Source organism: Electrophorus electricus, chromosome 16 (assembly GCF_013358815.1).
Source record: "Electrophorus electricus isolate fEleEle1 chromosome 16, fEleEle1.pri, whole genome shotgun sequence".
NCBI classification, from domain to species: domain Eukaryota; kingdom Metazoa; phylum Chordata; class Actinopteri; order Gymnotiformes; family Gymnotidae; genus Electrophorus; species Electrophorus electricus.
In genome coordinates, this window is record NC_049550.1 from 3,807,970 (window position 1) to 3,829,533 (window position 21,564).

A 21,564-nucleotide genomic window follows, 5' to 3' on the forward strand; every position below is an offset into this window, starting at 1 on the left:
CTTTCTATCAACTGATTCCATTTTCGGGAGGCCCAGAATCAATTAAGTAAAAATTATTTGCGGTTTCGGGGGGTAGCGGTGGCTATTTCTGGAGGGCGCTCCCGAGATGCCTCTGGCGGCAAGGGTCCGGGCCGACCTCAGCACACGCAGAGGGCATGAGCGAGTGCTCCTGGCTGAGATTAGGGAGGATCCCCCCGGGCAGCGACGTGCTGAGGCCCACCGGTAATTACCATGTCATGGCAATTAAAGACGCAGCAACATGTATGGCTTCTGCTCCCTCAGGCTCTGATTGGGCGACTTATCAAGTCCTGGCTGAAGGTTTGCCCCTCCCCTCCAACTTTTGCCTTGGGTCAGTCTTCTTCATGAGGGATGAAATGGTCTCCTGGTACCTGGACCGCGATGCTGTGTGTGTGTTTGTGTGTGTGTGTGTGTGTGTGTGTGTGTGTGTGTGTGTGTGTGTGTGAGAGTGTGTGTGTGTGAGAGTGTGTGTGTGTGTATGTGTGTGCGCGCGCACTCTTGTTTTCTTCTTCGTTAGTATCTAGCAGTGTCTGAGAACTACGCATGTCTCTGAACAGTAAGTCATTTCAGGAAATAATGGACTATCCAGCAGGTTAGTTTCCAAAATCGAATGTCCTCATCCCGGAAGTGCGTGGCCTCGCGCTGGACCGTGGCAGGAGGCCGCCCGCTGCTCTCCCGTTCCTTCTGCCGCGCTTCCGTCCTGAGCGCCCGTCCCTGCTTCGCTTGGGCCTTTTCTGGTCCAGCTGCCAGGATCCCTTCATGAGGACAGCACGCGCAGCCAAACGCTGGCACTTACCCAACACACATGAGTGATGAAAATGATTTCCACTCCACGCCAAAAATAAACCCCCTGCCTTCAAAAACTGGCGTTTGTATCGCTGGCGGTCTCATTACTGAATGTGAAATAGGATGTAATAAGCATATTGCAGTGGACTCATCCTCTATGCTCATGTTTTTGTTTTTTTCTTCAGTATGTAGGGGCAAAGGCATCCAATGACAACCATACGACGCTATTTCATGGAGCGCGAGACGATGGGTAACGACGCGGCAGAATAAACTGGAACGTGTCATTTCCCCCTCTCTCTCTCTTTTTTTTTCCATTTCCTCTTTGAAGGGGCATAAACGCCGGCAGCAAATGTCGATGTTTGGGAGGTGGAGGCCTCTCTCGCTCCCCTTCTCCCTTCTCTCCCTCTTTCTGTCTCTCCCTCTCCCTCCGACTGACTCTTATGCCCAGACTGGACTTCTGATGACATTCCAGTAACGCACCCTGCACCCACGTTGCATCCTACGCGTTGTGCTTGCATGGTGTTTTAGGTCTTGCTTATAATCGAGATCAGGCATTTTTGCACACGCCTGTTGTTCCAGATGACTTTGTTGCTTTAGAGTTATATTATATTATCTTATATTATCTTATATTATAATATTATATTATCTGCACCTATTCTAGATTTGAGCAATTAGCTATGACAGATAGTCAGAGTGCTGTAACGTCTGAGGTGGCCATATGAAGTCTTGTGTCTATTAAGCTGTGGAAATGTGGAGGTTTTTTGAACTGGTTGAACTGGCATAATGGAGGACTCATAAACGGGTGTTGTTAGAAACGGGTGTTGAAATAATGACCACGTAAGTCTTGCGGTAAACTGTTCCGGTTCAAACCAATGCTGGGAGAACGCACTTTTCCGCAACTCCAACCTTCCCTCTGATCCTGCTGTCATGGACTGGCCGGCAGGGAAAAAAAAACACACGTTCATCTGGCTTTGTTGTTGTTGTTTTGCTTGTTTGTTTGGTTTTTTTTCCCGAAATCCATCTGCTGCGACGCACCGGTTCGGAGCGAGGCCGACTCTGGCTCACGCTCAAGCCTGTTAGCGCAGCCGTTCTGCTTCCTCTTGGGATCTGTCGGGATCATGTCATACGAGAAGACTCCAGTTCAGCCTGCCTGGGAAACCTGTCTCGCTCGCAGCATATCGCAGGGTGCTGGGGCGGATTACGTCACCCAGCTCATTTACACGCACTCTGACGGCTCTGACAGTAATCTGCGACCGGCTGAAACGGAGATGATACTATAATTTACTTAATTTAGCTTCTTTCTGCCGTTTTTAACACTTTGCAAGGAAATGCACCACATTTCTGTGAACTTCATGATGCTTGAATGTCACTCGGTTGAGTTTGTGACGGGCTTGACAGGAACGTCATACAGGCGACTGCCTCAAATGTTGCAGACTTGAACTATCTCACTTACTTTAGTCATGACAGAGTTTATTTGACTTGTTTACTTCACACTTTCAAAGCACTTGGTTTGGTCTCCAAGTCGTAGATGAGATACAGAGCTGCGCTGAGTGAATGTTTCTTTGGTACGAATGCTGGCGATACATGTGGTGTTGTTGAACTGATACGGGCTCTTCTCTTCCTCTTATGTTTCTGGTGGCACGCCTTGAAACGCTTGGGTTTGAGATCTTCCTTTCATAACTGTTTAAGTCTGTAACTAAGGCATCATATCGGCCAAACCAATAGCGCTTAAGCTCAAAGCAGACTCAGCAATCAAACAGAACATCATGATGATGTTGGCAGCTGTTTGGCTGTGGAATTTTCAGTGGCAGGGGATGAAACAATAACAACAACAATAAAAAGAAGTGTGAATGCAAAAGAACATTCTGGAGCTCTCATGCAGGTACCACACAGACGAGACCATCATCTGGGTTTGTTGGTTTCCGGACCTTAGACTTTGAAGATTCGGGTAGAGATAAAGGCCTCTTTTGACTGTTAACCCCGATGGCACTGCCTTAATCCTGGTCCCCACATGCCAAGCTCGGACAGGGATTTCTGCCCCATGGAGATGTCTGAACAGCGGCGTGAGTTAGAGTGCCCCCTGATGCAGCTCACGAAAGCCATAATAACCACTTCCTCGTGCCGACCAGGTGTATAACAGCTCTGTGTGGGCTCTTGTATATCCGTGACCTTTGGGATGTCGAACCTGCTGCAGTATTTGACAGCGCGTGACCTTGAATTTCAGCATCTGAGCTGTGGAGCACGTGGCCTGGATTGTTCTCCGCAGGTGTTCAAATCAAAGTAATCGTGCAAATTGGCACCCGAACGAACAAGGTGTGTTTTTGGGTGAAGGTAGGTTATTTAGATTAGCATTAAAAGCCCCTTTAAACTTGAAGCTATATTGTATTTGGGGGTTGGCCTTTGAATGAGACTTTGTGGGGACAGAGGTGATTGTGTACTGAGAGTAATTGTGTGTGTGTGTGTGTGTGTGTGTGTGTATACTAAAAACGTGAGTACACACAAACATACACGCTAGGAAGTGTACTTAAAATGAGAAATTTTCGCACATTGTGTTTTTGCACATTCACTGTAATCCTGTTTTGATAGTGGAGGTGAATGCGCAGGTTTTGTTGTTTTTCATGTCGCTACTGTCAAAGCTATGTATTTTTTAAAAACGGCTGCTTCGTTGTAGAAGAATTTTCCCATTTGAGAAATTCTAAAACTGTTAATGCTATCAGTCTGCACAGCCTGGGTGAGACTGATTATTAAAACATTTTCTCAAATTATCCCCCATCCAGCCACGATTTCCTCATTTAGTTGCGCAGATGTGTTCTGTCAATCAAGCATCACTGGATAAAATGCATATTCAAATTCAAGGCAAATGCACTTATGAATATTTATGAGACCAGGCAAACTTAATTGGTCATGGCAGGCCATCTCCTCAGTGTTTGTTTGTCAAAGATGGTTCATTAGGTTTTATATATAAGACTTACTGGTTGTGACATGTGTTTTAAAGGGCTTTAATGTAGTTGTGAGTCATTTTATATACATTACAAATGAGGGATTGGACTTTTAGACATGTAAAACTATATCTATGATTTTGTACATCTGTAGTCTACATTAGATGCAGCATTCAAGTCTGGCAAATCTGTTTTTGTTTTTTTTTCTCTACTACTTATTAAGCTAGTAGTGTCTCTTCAGCTGTCTCTTCACACTTGGACTGAATGATGCATTATAGTTTTTTGAGTAACTATATATATTTTGATGGGTTTCTGTGTTGTTAAATCCTGCTTGCTTTATGTTGTGTTACTGTTTCTTTCATCTTTTCTGACATTGCGCTATGTTCTGCTAGAAGCTTTAGTGTGTATAGTACAGAATTAATCATAATGTGTGAACAGTTCAGTGTTTGGATGTAGTCCCGCTGCCACTTCCATAATGAAAACCAGTGCGGTTTGGAACTTTCACTGTGAGGCCACAGTTCTTCGCTTACAGGAAGCCTAGCTGTTTCCTGCTCAAGACTAAAATTGTCAATCTTGATTCTTGAACAGGGCAAAAACTGCCTTGCTTTTTCACAGATGTGCCACTATGTTAGTCCCGGTGACACTATTTTAGCCCTGGTGAAACTATTTTAGACCATGTGAAAGCCCTGGTTCTGTGTTGCTTCAGCCATGGTCTTTTTAGAACTATTGCTGAATGTTTTTTTTTGTTTTGTTTTGTTTTTCCCCAAACGTTAGTTTTCTGTGATTTAGATTGTCAAGAATATTGCATTTTCCCCTCAAAGATGTCTTGTCATCTTTTGATCTGCTCATCTTAAATGGAATTAATTTTTTCCTTCCTTTTTTTCTATGCACGTGCAACACTGCTTAATTAGTTCCCATCTAAAAAAATGTCCCTGTTGGCTTTGAGAAATGGATATAGAATGTTACAATCAACACCCCCCCCCCCCCACCAATAAAACAAAAAACAAAACAATTGGGGGGGGACCCACCACGTGGGATGAGTGGTTGATGAATGTAGTCCATGTGAATGTGAGAGACTGACACATGGGTCCAGCTCTGGCTGACAGCTGTGGGCTGTCATACTGACTGCTATTGTGTCACTGTCAGCTGTACTGCCGGTGGAGTTTGATGGATGGGCTCTTTGTTGGAGATGACATCTCTAACTTAGATGCGTACGCCACTCCGTCTCCTAACAAGACTCGGGCACAGTGGCTTGCTGGGGGAATTAGAACCCCGGGCAAGGAGTGTCTTCCGTAGCTTGCGGGACTTCCGGAGAATTCCATCTCATTCTGTGTGAGGATCTTTTTGACTTCCGTATCGATGGCAAAGCCAGTGTTTTGTTCCCTACGCTTGCCTTCAAGTGCTGGTCAGTATGTGTACTTATGTACGTCTCTGTAAGTGTTAGTGTATCCCAGGAAGTAGGAACATATTACAGTATACAGCTGGGTGGTGGCCCATCTAAGACCGTTAAATCATCTCCACTATGCACACATTTGTATCAGTTAACCTGCTTTGGTGCATTTCACTGAGAGATCTTCTAGGTACAATGCAAAGCCTCTTGAGCTCTGATTTTAAGTGCCAAAGTGAGATTGAAGGAAAGTTTGGCTTGTCTATCATTAATTCAAAAATAATCCAGACCTGACCTGACACATTTTTCCACTTGGATAAAGAAAAAAAAAAAGATTGTTAATGATGCCCTTAAAGGGTGTAATGGGTCCGTTTCAAACTGCTGGAGGATATGGGAGGATTTCTTGACCTAACCCAGTTTCATCTGTCAGTCACACCAGTTGCTTAGCGATGTGGTAAGAAGAACATCTAAGAGGCTACATCTTTGTACTGATAAGGTAAAGGTCCTGGCCAATAAAGAGCTCAGAATAAGAGAAAATATTAAGACAAAGGTCACTGGTGTAATATTATTGGTGGAAAAGCAGTCGGTGCTTATTCTTTATGTTTTTCTAAAGAACATAACTCTGATCAGTTATGTATTTCAGGTAATTCTGTAAGATGATCTGTGTTTGTTTGAGGAGAGTCTGAAGGGAGTTTGAGGGTGTGTCATGGTATTTTTGCTGTTCTTAGAATTGCATTCTTCTGGACTGAGATTGATTGATGTAATTACTGGGATGTGCTCGAGTCACTGCTTCCTCCAGCTTGGGTGTGGGTGTGTGTTTGTGGGTGTGGGTGTGGGTGTGTGTGTGTGGGGGTGTGTGTGTGTGTGTGTGTGTGTGTGTGTGTGTGTGTGGAGGCACTAAAACTTGCAGTGAAAGAATCCAAAGAAACCTAGAGAAGCCCTTTGCTTACACAGCGGATGAAAGACTTCTGTCCCAAGCGTCCTGTTTCTCTGAAAACCTTGTGCACTTCACTGCAATTTTGACTGCCTCTACATCTTTCCTACGTCTTTCCTGCAGTTACACCCTGGAATCATCATCTTCTATATGAGAATATACATATATTTACCTGTCTAGTCCAACGATCTCCCGCCCACGCACCGCTTTCCAGCTGCTGCAGCTAATTATTGTTTTGCAAATGTAATCCCTGAGACCCAGTCTTTTTCCATCCTCAGATCTCACATTCACCTTTGTGTTGTGCCTTTTTCGCCAATAGGAGACTTGGCCTTTATTTTCAGACTCTCCGAAGCCCTCAGAGGTTTCGGAGAAAAGCAGCAGAGCCATCTTGTGATAAAGCCGTCGCTTTCTGAGATTAATGCCTTCCTTAGCTGTATCCATCCCACCCCACCCCCAATTTTTTTTTGATGCGAGCTCATTCCTTGGGAGTTCTCGCTTTCTCCCCCCCCCCCATCCTTTGAACCCACCCCCCACCCCCAAAAAATAATAATCAAAAGGCAGTTTAGCTGGGTTTCCTAACAAAAGCCATCTAAAAAGAAGTGTTCTTTGCACATTCTAAGCACGAGGGAGACTGCAGAAAGTGCGTATCTGACTACCGCGTGAGACGATTAAGCCGAAAGGCAAGGCCACGTGCCTGCACGCTGGTCAGAGACTTCTCCTACTTTCAGTTTTTTTGGTTTTGTTCCCCCCCTCCCGACTAACTGAAAACAAGGCTCCTGGTCCCAGTGGAAGATGGCCCCTGACGTTCTCCCACGCTGCACAGCACAAACGTACGGTGTGTCTTTCAGCTCAGGAGTGGCTCTTTATGCAGACCTTGGGGGTCTTGCTAATGAGCACCCCACTGATGCCATCTCATTATCTGGAATACTCCTAATGTTCTGCGGCCTTCAGGTTTGTGTGCGCGCATGTGTGTTTGTGTATGTGTGTGTTGCATCTTAATCTAGTCTTTTTAGCCAATTGGCCAGGCAGTCCTGGGTGTACGTGTAGAAAGTCACCTCAGAACTGCTTCTGACTCCGTTCCTCATATCCAAGCCATTCCGCCAGATTGTGAATCGGCTCAGTAAGTGACAGGCTACCAGTTGCGATTAATCTGCTGTTCTTGTCTTCTTCGTATGAACATGTTCACTGCATATCCTTATTTAAAATGATCTCGGAGTTCTTTTCATCACGCACACATTCCACTTAAACAAGCTCTCTAAGATGACATTCTTCAAACAGCTCTTTCCATTTGCTTTTACTGTACTGACCTCCACATCCCTTAAACCAAGCAACATGATTACCTTTGCTGGTCTTGTGCGATTTATTTTGGCATCCTGTTTCCTTAGACTACTCTTTCGTAGACTACTTAAGATAATGTTTCATATTCCTTTGGTACATTTGTTCATATTATTTAACCGTGTTATTTTTTGTTTTTATCTCGGTGGAGATTGTAAATAATTATATTTTTACGTCAGAGGGTTTCATTAATAGTTGTTTCAGTGGGTTGTAAAATGTTACTTTTGGTGTAGGCATTTTCACTTCAAAAAAATCAGTTGCAGTTTGAGTTTGAATGGTGTTCTTGCTGGTATCACTGAAAACCCATGACAGCAAAACCCTTTCACGGAACTTCAGAGTAGAGCTACAAACATGTCCAGCCCTAACTGAGGCCAACATGTTGGATGGATGCGTGTTGGATCGAATCATTTCTCAGGGCTAAGAAAGCATACAAGAGTGAGCATGCAGTCCCTTTAAGAAGGCGCCGTGCTTTCTCTTGACATGTAAGCTTTGCCTCGTTTCTGATACGCTTTCCTCTTCATGTATAGGCATGGTAGGTTTTAGTACAAGCTAAGGGAGCACATGTAGCTAGAAGCGTGCAGGAGTTAAAACCTTTGAGCACTGCCACCGTCTCTGGATTTCCATGACTTGCACACGAGCGAGGCAGCTGAGAGCATGTGTGTGAGGAAGCAGGGGAGCTTCCGCTCGTGACGGGTCCACCTCATTACGTGCATCCAGTTAAACTGCACCCAGCTGTAAGGGTTGGAGACTTTAATGTATGCACACATAACGATCAGTTTTGCGCTGCCGCTAGCACGCACGCGCCCACACACATCCCACGGAGCTAGTTGTCTATCGGCAGGAGCCTTTGGGTGTGGGGGATTCGGTTTACACCAAACACTCCCACCATGCTTAGATCGATAAATCACCAACATCGGCAAATAAGGATTTGCTAATGTTGAGGCCAGCGGAGGGTGGGGGTGGTATTTTAAAATGTACCTGGATAATTAACAGGAATGTTTGTGTACTTAGGTAATGCAAAACCTTTAATGTCAGTGTGTCTAATAATTGTGATCATAAGCAAATGGGGCATAAATTGGTTGTAATGGGTATTACGCAGTTACCATGCCAACTCCGTAATGCCTCACAGGTTCCTCTGCGCACTCCCTCATGGATGCGTCTGTGCTTTTCCTACTAACAAGCACAAGGTTTCCCAAACCCATGTTACAATCATTAGCACAGTTATTCCTCTGGGCCTACATACCTCATTGCAATGCTAACAGCCCCAATAACACTAACAAGCTTCCCTTGTTGGACTGTTCACTGTGCCCATTAAATTGCCCTATATCCCTGGAGTGGCGTCACGTTAATAACGCGTCCAGCCTTTGCCTGAACTTTGGCCGCCTTAAGTACATACCCAAAGAGTTAGCTTAGCTAGCCTGTGCGTCAAGCCAGGACGCCCATGGCACTATGAACGTTTTAGATGTTTTGCAGTTTCTAGTGAGCTCTGCAATGCCTGAGGGAGGGAGAGGACTGTTTTGAACTTTCATTCCTTAACCACTCTCCTCTTTATGTGCTTGGCATGTGTGTTAGTGACTCATCGAATCAAAATCAGCCTGAAATATTTTGCCTGCGCGACGGTTCTAGTTACCGTGACTGTTTTAGCTTTTGTCTGAACTCCAACTGCTTATTCTGTTTTTGTTTTTTTTTATTCCCCCCCCTCGTTTTATTCTTCCGTGAAGCTTTTTGAGTTCCCGTCTGTACGGTCGTTTCCCCGTCGCCAGCGTCTCGTCACTGTCTTCCTTTTAGCAGAGTCATTGCCAAAGGCTCAGTTACGCAATGCAGAATCTGATCAAGTAAAGTGTCAGATATGACAAGTCTGGCCACAATTTCGTCAGACTGTCGCAGCAGACGGGTTAGACATTTCAGGTCACCGTCACATCACCGAACGCCTGCGGTACTCGTTCAGCTACACACACGTCACTCTTGGCACTCGTTTTAGCACGTGGAGGCTGTTAGGAACCCTTTTGCGTAACGCCGTCCATGCTAGCGCCCGCAAGCTAATGTGCCACATGGCGACAGCATGCTGCTAGGCCTCCTCCGACTCTAATGAGCATTTAAGAGCAAAGCTAACAAGCCAGGCGCCGCTCACAGCCACGGCAGCTCTAGGATAAAAAGATAAATACAGTCATTAGCAAGCGCGGAAGGGGCCAGAGCACAGCACATCTAGTGTCACATCATGGTGGTGTGACGCGGGCCACACTGGACCCATACAGTGCCCGTCTAGAACTTGTGTGTTGCTGATCTTAGCCCTCAGTTTGGGTGCTCCTGTATCTCCTGGTAAAGCAGGGAGAGCAATGGGCTAACAACACTAAGGTCATGGGTTCGATTCCCAGGGAGCACAAATATATACAACTGGAAACTTAAACCTGTGCTTTTGTAAACCTTGAGCTGCTTGGTTGGTTTTCTTTTGTCTCTTATTTTGGCTTCTCTTTTATGTTAGATTAGGGCAGTTTAATTAGGGCAGTCTAATCAGTTGGCAGAAGCCATTTGTTTCTATATGTCTTTTTTGAGTTTGTTGCTTTTTGAACTTGGTAGAAGAGTATATTTTTGTTTGACTTGATAAATAAAAACAGTAATGTCGGGCCTTCTTTTGGACATTTACTTGATCCTTGTTATGTCCTTTTGTATGCAGCAGGTTTTGTACTGCCGGTTGGCTGATGCCCATTTAACGAGACTCCTCTGTAGCCATAACAAAATGGTGGCAGCAGTCTTTTGTCAGTTGATCTTTTGTGAGAGTAATCACTACTTTGTGGCTTTTTATTTGCAGCGTGCTTTCTGATCGCTTAGTGCGGCCATTTTGTGAGACTGGTGTTGAGCCCGTTTAGGTTTTCTTGCTGCTTTCAGAGTCACAGTTGTATCTTTTTTTTTGGCCTTTTCTGCTGTTTTGTTGTTGCTGTTTTAGGTAATTTCTGCTTTATGAAGTTTGATTTGAAACAAACATTACTGTGATTGTGATTATTGTTTGGGGTAATCGTAACACAGATGTCTGAGAAAAAGTTATATCTGCATGAGTAGAGAAAAGGGTGCTTCCTGCAGTTCTTCTGTCGTGCCCAACTGAACCAAACCCAGTTGAAGTACGCTCAAGTTTGAAGGAGCTTGAATTAAGGATGAGAGACATGGAATTAGCTGCTGAGTTTGAGCTAAAAAAAACCAAAACACATTACATAGGGAAAGCATTACGGTTAAACAGTTAAAGTTGGAGCTTAAGGTCTGTAAGTTAAGTGGTACCTTGCTAGTGCTGAGTTTGATATTAGCAGGCATGTGTGTATGGGTTCCCCTTTTAGTGAAAAGCATGTGGATAAATGCCCATACTGAGGGGGTTTGCTGTTACAATGTCTTAACTGGTAAAGCCAAGAGGCCTGATCTTCTTTGTCTCCATAATGGAGCTTAAATTTTGAGTTAAAAAAAAAGCAGTTTAAGGACATCGCTTGCTCCATAAGTTTATCAGTAAAATTTAATGCCCTACTAAATTCACAGGAAATATATATTTTTAGATCTATTCTCAAAACGATGGATTTAATGGATATTAGAATGGATTTTAATGCTTCACAGCATTAAATAACACTTATTAAATAACTAATAATAACTAATAACTAATTTTGCCTAGCCAGGCTAGCCTGCCATGCTAAGATAATAGCATACCTTAATAGCTGAGACTCTCTGTGTAATAGGATTTACAGATAAGCAATAACATTTGTAAAGTTAAAACAACTTCCAAAACATAACAGATGATTGGAATTCCACCGAAATATTTTTTGCCAAACCAGGCATGTTATTGTGTATTAAATTTAAATCCATGTCAGGAATCAAAAGGAGAACTTGTGTAGATCAAAAATGCATAATATTACATTACTACTTTTAAAAAAATCCCCTGCACAGTGTTTCCATTTATCTCCATAGTAGCAGAAAAATGGGATGAGCTCAGGTATTTAGCTCTGCACTTACTTGTGCAGTTAAGGCACATATCCGATTTAAAAAAAAATTTTTCAGCATTTAATGCAAAATTGGACAATTCATGGGAAAAGGTTGATTTCACGGTCTGTGATGTGATTTTCATGGATGTGAATTTGGTGGGGCCCTAGATGTAGAAAAATGATGGTTAAACTTCTGTAGAGTTTGCATGTGAAAACGAGAGCTTGTTTGATCATTGATGCTTCTCCCAGGTACTGTCTACTTTTGAGAAACTTAGACTTGATTATTGAATTCTTAAACTAGGGGAGTTTAAGAATTGCTTTCCAGAAGCTGTAAGTACTTATCTGAATGAGCAGAAAGTGCTTCATATTTCTACAGCTGCAGTGTTGGTGGATGAATTTATATTAACTCATAAGAATCATTTTGTAAAGATGTCTTTTTGGCAAGGTGACAAATTTGTAAAAGATCTTGAAAAATCCTCTGTACTTCACAAGACTACTGGGTTAGGTTGAAGTTCCTATGCTTGATACAGAAACTGCTCAGTCTTTCATTATAGAAACAGTGTTGCCTTTTTCTAACAAACCATTTTAGTGTTTAAATCCAAGGTGTTAAGATGGTTTATGTAAGTATGCACTTGAATTTGTCAGGCAAAGTTGTGGATATTGTTGTTCATTAGAAAGAATTTCATTTATCTTGGGCAATGATTTGTCTGAAGTTAAGCTTATACCCAAATCCTCAGGTTAGCTGGTATTTTGACTTGGATGAAAACAAATTCCTCAGAGAAGCGCTCCACTACCTACAATCATGTGCTAGCCTACCATAATAACATGGCCATTTAGAATATATTTACTTTGATGACATTGCATGGTTATGTAATTGCTTTGCTTCCTCAATTCTCACAAGTGATGATCTTTCTGGTTTGCTTGCCCCATGATAAATGCGGTAAAGAGGCACTGGCCAGAGAACGTCCAGTGCTGCTTGTTTCCAGAGCAGCACGGAATATTTGTGAAGGCTTCACCCGGAGAAGCACAGAGTTCTCCCTACACCTGCTATTCATGCTTCACTGCCCTACCTACATGAATGTTCTCGTTCCTGTCACCTGGTCTAATTATTAAATACCCACCTTTCTCTTTTCTTCTCCCCCACCATATCTCCCTCTCCCACTCCCTTTCTCTTTTCTTCTCCCCCACCATATCTCCCTCTCTCTCCCTCTCCCACTCCCTTTCTCTTTTCTTCTCCCCCACCATATCTCCCTCTCTCTCCCTCTCCCACTCCCTTTCTCTTTTCTTCTCCCCCACCATATCTCCCTCTCTCTCCCTCTCCCACTCCCTTTCTCTTTCCTTCTCTCTCTCACTCCTTCTGTCCACTCTCTTTCCCCCACTCTGTCTCTCTCACCTTCATTTTGTTGCTGTTGTCACTCCGCCCCTTCTTGTGCGTTGGAATGACCGTGTGATCCCAGATCAGAAATGGAAGCTGTGGGAGGTGCTCAGAAAAGTTCAGAAATGCCAAAGACAGTGAAGTGAAGTTTGGAAAAAGGCGTCCCGTCTCCGTTGCAGATGGCTTGAAATGGGGAATGCAGAGGGGTGGGAATAGACAGGAACTTGGCTGCTGTGGAGAAGATAAAGCTCTTCAGGTTTGAGGAGATGTTGTCCAAGATGGTGTGCTCGCATACGTTTCTTCCCGTCCTGAGCACAAACACATTTCTAAAGCTTTTTTTCCACCCTCAAAACAGATCAGCCTTTTTTTTGTTAGTTTTTTTAACTTTAAATAAGTGTAACCCCAAATGTACCAGGATGCCTTTAACATGCAGGAGTTGTGACACAGCTTATCAGAGAGGCACAAGAAGGAATAGGTGACTTGACAGAACTTGCTGGACCTCACCAGTGCATGTGGCTATGTATCACACATGCCAGTGGAGACAGCACTGGAACAGCACCATGTTGGGCAGGGATTAATTTTGGACCATTATTATAGGTTTCAGTCTGAGAATAACCTCATGGGCAGTCACATCAGATGGAAAAAGAGCTCATCACTGGGTGTACTATTTTAGTGATCATCTTTTCTCTGGACACGAACATGCTGGTCAAGTCAGTTTTGGCAGAATGCAGAAGCCCTTCGCAACGTGGAGGCTGATAGCCCACCTATCAGAATCTTTATGATCTAGGGGGATTCCCCAGGGCATGGAGAAGCTCCACACGTGGGTGCAGATGTGCTTCAAGCCAGAGAAGTCTAGGTCCTTGTTGCTGAAGAAGGGGAAGGTAACTCACCACTATCGTTTTTATCTGGGAGGTACCAACATTCCATCAGTCATGGAGAAGCCTTTCAAGAGACTCAGGAAGACCAGTGAGGGCATTCTGAAGGATGCTGCCTCCATCACGGCACAAACCAGGAGCAGCAGGCATGGTTGGTGGACAATTCAAGGAAAATTCAAAGCTTACATTTATCTGTAAATCATCCTTTCCTAGATTTTGTCTTCCCTACTGATCTAAGAATTCATTTCATCAGTGGTGGAGCATTTTAAAAGGAATATCAGTCAGCAGCTGTGCAGATGGCTGGGCAGGCAACATAGCCTGAACAACATGGAGCTCTACGGGAGCTTAGGCTCCCACAAGCTTAGGCTCCCCAAGAGCAGCTTAAGAAAGGAGCACATGGTTGCCTGTTCTAGAGAGGTGTTGCTGTACAGGGGGTCATGTGACCCACAGATCTCCCAGGCTGGTACTGAGTCAGGAACTAGGTGAAAATGACCAGGCAGGGTCACACAGCAGCTGAGAGCTCCGGCCGGGGGCAGTGGCATCAGGAAGAGCAGCTTTCCAACAACCCATCACGAGCAAGCTGAGGGCAAGGATAGGTGCTACTTGGTGCAAGAGAAGGTACATGCAGGGGTTGAGCAGCTATGTGAAAGTCAGATGGTAAGTATGAGCCAGCAGGGAACATGGACAAAATGGAAATGGGTTCTCAAAATGGCAACAGGTTGCAGTAGTTCTCCTGGCCCTAATCGTGGCAGGTCGAGCCCTTCTGCATAAAGTTCCTAGTGCAGTCTGTTTGACATCCTTCTAAGTCCATCTAACCTCTTCAGCTGGGGAAAGGTCAACTCCCCTGCATATCCCTTGTGCCTTAGGAAAGGAACACTGGAGCACATTCATATCTGCTGCCTAAAGGCATTAGGGGAAGGTCACTACTGCTGACTGCCTGACCAGGTGCTGAAGGCTATTGCTGACACCATTTGCAGTGCCGAAACCAAGCCAAGCGCCTCTGACTGTCAAACCCAGCAGTGGCATTTGTCAGAGCAGGAGAGAAGCCCCAGCTGAAGGTAGCAGTAAGGCTCTTTGGAACAGCACATAACATAAAGGGCAAAGGAGGGTCGATCTGGGGAAGCAACTGAGATTTCCAGAGAACTTCATGGAGACCATCGTGAGACCTGCCATTGAACTGGTCTTGGAAACATCAAAGCAGGTGGCCATGTTGGAGTTCACTGTGGCCTGGGTTCAGTCTCTGTGTAAGAGCTACGGTCTCCTGGGCATCACAGGGGCACATAAGAAGGTGGCTAGCAGAGCCATCTTAGAGGAAGTAGAAAAAACCTGTGGCTGCATGCTACTTGGGCAGAAACTGGGTTCTGATCACTCACAGGTGGGTCACCTGTGTTACTCAAAAGACCCAAAAAAACGAGTGACCCCAGGTAACATCACTGATCATGTGTCCATGTGCACTACCTGGTGCACAACAGGCTTTTCAGAAATTCTTTTAAGGTAATTCTCAGAAGGGCTGACAAAGCATGAGCCTCCGGCCAGAGAAGCATGCCCCCCCCCCCCCCCCCGCCCCCTTCGAGTCTTGGTTCCTCTCGAGGTTTCTTCCTCATGCATTTTCCTTGCCGCTGTCGCCCTTGGCTTGTTCACTGGGGGCTTGGACTCAGACTTTTGTAAAGCAGCTTTGTGACAGCAACTCTTGTAAAAAGCGCTGTATAAATACATTTGACTTGACCTTTATCCGTTTTTAACTCTCCATAATAGCCGTGTTAGCTGCATTTGGTGGTTGGTGGCACCTCCCATTAGTGAATAGGAACATTCTTAATATTCTAATACTATTGACCCCCTTTATCTATGTTTCTCTTTTCAAGATTTGGGAGAAAGAACAAAGAAGATAAGGCCAAATCCAAGGCTAATCTGGGCGCACTGAGTGAGGAAGAAATCGACAGGAGCGAAGCCGAAATATTCCCATATGCGTAGGTTTTTCCCACAAGCTCATTTTCATGATGTGAAATATAAATATTTGGGGTAAAGAAAGTCGAGGCTTGTGTGAAAGGACAGTCTTTTTGCAATCTCACATAACGTTATGAGAATGAGTCCTAAAACGAAGACATCTTTAGATGGACACAGAACTGTCTTTAGAAATGTTGTAATCTTAACAGCTCTTTGTGATTCAGTGGAACTTAGTTAGAACATTCGTTATGAAAGTTTCTATTGTTTACCTCAACGAAAAAAATGTCTCTTTGGACAGAAGGGAAATGGACAGCTCAATCCCTGGTCGCGGGTTCTTGCAGAGTGTAGAAGATGACGACTTCGACCCCAACTATGCCCGCATCAATGCCTTCAGGGAGCCGGCAGCTTCTAGCCCCTCCCTTCACCACACCCTGCCCCTGCCTGCTGCCCACAGCGCACCGGCGCCCAGTGAGGATGACCTGGAGGGATTGTATGCAAAAGTTAACAAGCTAAAGCCTGCACCACAACCAGTAACAGACAGGTAAATGGCTGAGAAGGGTGTTTGATAAGGAACAACCAATAAGTAGGCATTAAGTGTTTGTGTGAGGTAAGCCAAAGATGGCTAGTACTGTGTTATTTATGTAACTCAGTGTAAATTACCAAACAGCTCAACATGGTTTGAGATAATTGTATGATGATTTTCAGCGCATGGTTTGTATGAAGCTAACTAGTAGCTAGAAGCTCCTTCAGGATAGCTACATTAGCTCATCAGCCCATTGTTAATGCTTATCTTCAGGTTATGCTGACCTGTTAATTTATTACCAGCAAATCTGACCCATCTATAGGTTTGTATCGTATTCTGCCCTGATTAGGTCTGACAGAAGTCTAAAAAAATAAAATTACATTGCACTGCCACTGGAGGATATTGACAGGAGAAGTCAACCTGGCTCCAAACAAAATATGATGACTGTCAACCACTTAAAATTATCTGACCTTGATTCAGTATTTATATTTAGCGGTAACTTTGCTGACATGGTGCACTCACTTGCATGGGTGGGGGGGTATTTTGGCCCTTGTTCCACTATTGATCGACGTGGGCTTAACCTGTGCTTTTCGCACTGACCACTGAGAACACCTACATGAAGGGCAGCTTGAATTCTGTCTCATTCTCTCTCCACACACACACATACAAGCACGCACACACACACCCCAGGTCTGTGTGAAAAATGCCTCTCAATAGTTCACATGACATAGGCAAACCCACTGTCATACACGCATCCAAAGCTATCTGAAGATTATTACCCATTGTCTGCTTAAAATTGCAATGCGAAGCACACTCTTACACACACACACATCCACACACACCCAGTGGCACACACATTTCACATAAATAATTGAAGTATGCACAGTAACACACACTACACTCATAGTGTGTGTCAAATAAATACATCCTCAGAAAGCCCCTTGTGGAACCAGTTGCACATAAACACATTAGACAGGAGTTTAACGGCTGCGTTTTATTTTCAAATGTTCTGCCTAAACCAGACCAATGGTGTAAAGACATTTGAAGTGTAAGTATGTGTGTGTGTGTGAGAGTGAGAGACAGAATAAAAGAGAAAGATATTGGGAGATGGTCAATTAACCACAAAGAAACAGCTTGTGGAGTGCTCTCTCTCTCTCTCTCTCTCTCTCTCTCTCTCTCTCTCTCTCTCTCTCTCTTCCCCCCCCCCCCCCCAAAGTGCTGATGTCTTGTCTTCTTTAGTAGGGTACTTAATTACTGTAGCTCCTTCACGTTTTCTCTCGCTCGCTCTCTCTCTCTCTCTCTCTCTCTCTCTCTCTCTCTCTCTCTCTCTCTCTCTCTCTCTCTCTCTCTCCCCCTCCTCCTCCCACCTCCTCCTTCTCTCCGCATGTCGTTCAACTGCTTCTAACAGCCTTTTGTTCCGCCTGCCATTTTGTACATAATAGATGTGACTAATAAACGTTATGGGAAAAAAAAAAAAAAAAAAAAATTCAAATCACACGAGAAAAGAGGTTCGTTTTCCTCGTTTAGGAGACACTAGCCTTTCAAGCGGCTTCTGACACGGGAAACGCTGACGCGGCGATTGGGCCGAGGACAGGGGGTTGAGGGGGTGGTGCCGGGGCAGAAGCCCGAGGCCGTGCACTTTCTGGAATGCCTCCAGCATTACGGAGCGCTATTAATCAGCCTAATGGAGTCCCGGTTCCACCCCAGTTCTGTTTCGTATTCTTACACGAAGGCTCTTGGCCAGACAAGCAGACCCATGCCCAGACCAGCCCTTCTCTCCAGCATCGGGCGGGCGGGTCTGAATTTGGTCCAAACCTCCCCCAACCCGGGCTCTGAAGCACCGTCAAACCCGGAGCCTCTCCTGACACCCCCGCCCCCCGCTAAAGCGTGCACGGTATCTGATGCGTTCCACGACGGGCCTTGAACACCAAGCGACAGTCTCCATCACTCCCCCGTTATTAAAGACTGGACACATTCATTACGTCCCAGTTGACAGGTGTGGCTGGGAGACGAGAGTCACTTTTGATTACGGACCTGTGTGGCGGACACCCGACGAAAGGGGCGGCCTCCTGCTGTCAGACAGCGTTATGCAGCACGTCCCGCAGAGGCAGGTCTGCGGGAGATTGGGGATGAACTCCGGTTGGTGGTGAGGGGAGGGGGTGGAGGGGTGATGGAGGAATAAGTGCTCACTGTCAAGTTGACGACACTACCCCGAGGACAGCTCGGGGGTTTCTCCTCTCTGCTGCCGTCTCGATGCCGCGTATAAGAAGGAAGAGCGTTCAAAACAAATATCTTTCTCTGGCCCGTGTATGTGGATGTAAAGGGGACAGGCACAGGCCGAAAACGGTCCGACACGGGAGAACAGACGCACTCTAGAATGTCGGAGTTACGTTCTAGATGAAAACACGAACGTGCACAATCGCAGCTCTTTGTTATTGGCTCTCTAGCAGTGGTTCGTAACCAGCACGCAGCCAGAGATTGGCCTTCTGATCTGAGCCTCAGATCAGACAGACTCTCAGACGGAAAGAAAGACAATACTTCTAACCTTTACTGAGCCTCCCCATCCCCTCTGATCTACTGTAAATGAACAGGTGATGTCAGATCTGACCTTTTGTGCATGCGTGCGTGCACGTGTGTGTGCCTCTCTCACGTCTGCTTCATCTGTGTTCGTACTCATCGACTTTTATCCCTAATCTCTCTTCAGTTTCTGTGCCAGATCCGTTCTTAGTCCTGCTGCCATACAAAAACAAAAAAACATTGATTTAGTGTCCAGAATTGTCGTCGTCTTCTTCTAAAAAGGAAGCCATGAAAGTGGAAGGTCACCAACCGGAAACCTGATTGGTGTCCGTCAGTCCAATCCCATTTCTTAGTTTTACCCCCACCCTTTGTTTCGTGTGTCCTGTTGGCTCTTGGAACTGAGTTACATGGGGTAGTTGTTAAATCCACTAAGAAGCAGGACAATCTTTCAATAACTCAATGTTGTCAGTAGTAGTGGATGGCTTTTGCATAAACACTTTTTGCTGGATATTTCCTCTCTTGCCTGGGCATCCTTTTTTAGTTGTCTGCAGTTGTCTTCAACTTCAATCAGTCGCAACTTCACAACTTCAGTCAGTCGCAAAATAAAAAAGATCACTGCTTCATCACCAGGCTACTAGCGGCACGCTGTGGGCGGCCCTGTTGGTCTGCACTGATATTAGAGGAGCAGTAAATTTAAACTTTGGTCAAATTTTGGGCATCATATGCCTTCAGTGGGCGTGCACAATAATAAAATGCGGGATTGTCACGTGCAAATCCGCAATAACAGTGTGACTTTAGCTCGTTGGCGATTGAGACATCAGCGTGCTACTAGTGATAGCGATGTTTGTTATGCTGAAATAGACCTTAATACAACTTTACAATAACCATTTTATCATCTTTGTTTGTTTGTTTTTATCTTTATTAACTGAGAAATGCTTACATCTGTGGGTTTCTTTGTCCACTTACACAGCCATATTGCTTGCAAGGCATTCTGATAAGTCTGTCATAACACTCTGTTTGGAGTGTGCCTCCAAAAATCAGGGATAGCCCTGGTTGCTGTCTTGATGCTATGGTTCCACTACCAAGTAGAACTGGCAGTTGGCACTCCTGCTCTGGAATCTTCCATGGCACCGCCAGAGAAGCAGCTAAAAGAAATGCGTGATTAGGTGGAGATTTCACACAGGAAGCACATGTTCGCCCTCAACCCCGCCGCCGCCGACAGCCTACCCTACAATCGAGGATACAAAAATAGCGGGTGGGAATTGGCAACAATGATTGCAGAAAAACTGTCCAAAGTGTTTGGATTCCGTCCAATTCTGAACCAGGTTCACGCGGAAGATTTCTGTGCTGTGCTGAGGATCAGTGTGACCGCAGAACTGAATGGCTCCCAAGTGGAAATGGTCGCATGCGCCACGTCTGATCAACCGTCGCGTTGTCATTGACTTTACAAAGATGTTACTTCTGTTCAGAGTTTGATTCAGTTTTAAAGCAACGGTCAATCTGTCAGTTGTGTTGTAATGCTTTTGGTGTTAAACAAAAAAAAAAAAGATGCTTGGTGTCCAATGACAACATTGTGGAATAAGCAAAATTCAAATCAGTACCACTAACAAAAAAGTAAATTTGTCTTTTTCTTCTAAGAAAACTAAAGGAAGCCTCCAGCCTGTGTTATCGGCTCCCAGCTGTCTGCCGTGATAGCGAGGCTGTTTCATGTGAAGGATGGGTTAATTGCCTGTTGAAGAATTACCTCATGTGGTTGGACGACACTGCGCAGATCGAGCCATGTCTGATGACAAAAGGCTCCCTTATTGCTGATAGACACGCATATCTCCATGCTTTTATTATATTGCCCGTCCCGCGCTCGAGCGCCGCGACACACATGCGCCGAACCCGAGCCGTTTGTTTAGCCTAAGTATGTCCATTGACTGATAAGCCTGTGATTCATATTTGGAGTCTGCAGGCGCGGCACTTGTGGCGGGAGGCTAATTAAACATTGATAGTGTTTCCCGTTCAGGCGGCCGCGCGCGCCCTCAATCAAACCGTGGCGGCCCCGACTGCATCCGGCGCCAGCTGCCGTAGCCGCCGCAGCTTCAGAGAAGAGGTCACGCCGCAGTCCGGTCCCCGCGCTGAGATCTGCACGAGCCGACCAACTGTCCGTGGCTGCTTTCCATGTCAGTTTGTTTTAACGTAGCGGGGCTGTTTTGGGGGATTTGAGGCGCTCGACGGCTCTGTAGGTCCTCTGGAATCCGTCCTCGCGCCAGCTCAGTCGAGTTGCCTTTGACGAGCATATTTTCACAATGGATGTCGTCACAAAGCGCCTTGGCAGAAGGCTCGGCGTGCCGTGCATGGCAACCGTGAGATCCAAAGTCGCCAGGAGACATTCCAAGAATATTCCCAGGAATCACACTCATAAAAGTCAAAAACTCGAATCATTCCTGTCATTCTAAAAGTTTGTCATTCGAGCACTGCTGGGTTTTTGGACTTTGCGCCTGCGCTACTTGCGTTAAATGGAATGGGGGCTAAAGTCGGTGTGAAGATGTAGCCATGCTGCTTCCCTTTCCTCTTCCGTTCTGCGTTTGCGTGGTTCCCAGTGTTCCATTCTGCTTCGCGGGGTTTCCCGAAGTGGTCATGGAACGTAGAACAATTGTGATCCTGCCGATCTGTGGGTGGTGCACGCACTGTTCAGAACCCTGTTCAGCTGTGCCACTCACCTGTGCCTCTCACCTGTGCCCTGTGCCCTGTGCCACTCACCTGTGCCTCTCACCTGTGCCCTGTGCCTCTCACCTGTGCCCTGTGCCCTGTGCCACTCACCTGTGCCTCTCACCTGTGCCCTGTGCCTCTCACCTGTGCCCTGTGCCACTCACCTGTGCCTCTCACCTGTGCCCTGTGCCTCTCACCTGTGCCCTGTGCCTCTCACCTGTGCCCTGTGCCACTCACCTGTGCCTCTCACCTGTGCCCTGTGCCTCTCACCTGTGCCC

At 45.5% G+C, this 21,564-nt stretch overlaps 1 protein-coding gene across 2 annotated transcripts in view; it reads left to right on the plus strand.

Moving 5' to 3' along the window:
• Positions 1-21,564, plus strand: part of pard3ba (par-3 family cell polarity regulator beta a) — a 112,148-nt gene that overhangs the window by 73,950 nt on the left and 16,634 nt on the right. For both annotated transcript variants that reach the window (XM_035535116.1, XM_035535117.1), the window contains exons 19-20: positions 15,468-15,572; positions 15,848-16,090. In XM_035535116.1, coding sequence (XP_035391009.1) covers positions 15,468-15,572; positions 15,848-16,090 — 348 coding nt within the window. The remainder of the gene's footprint in view (positions 1-15,467; positions 15,573-15,847; positions 16,091-21,564) is intronic.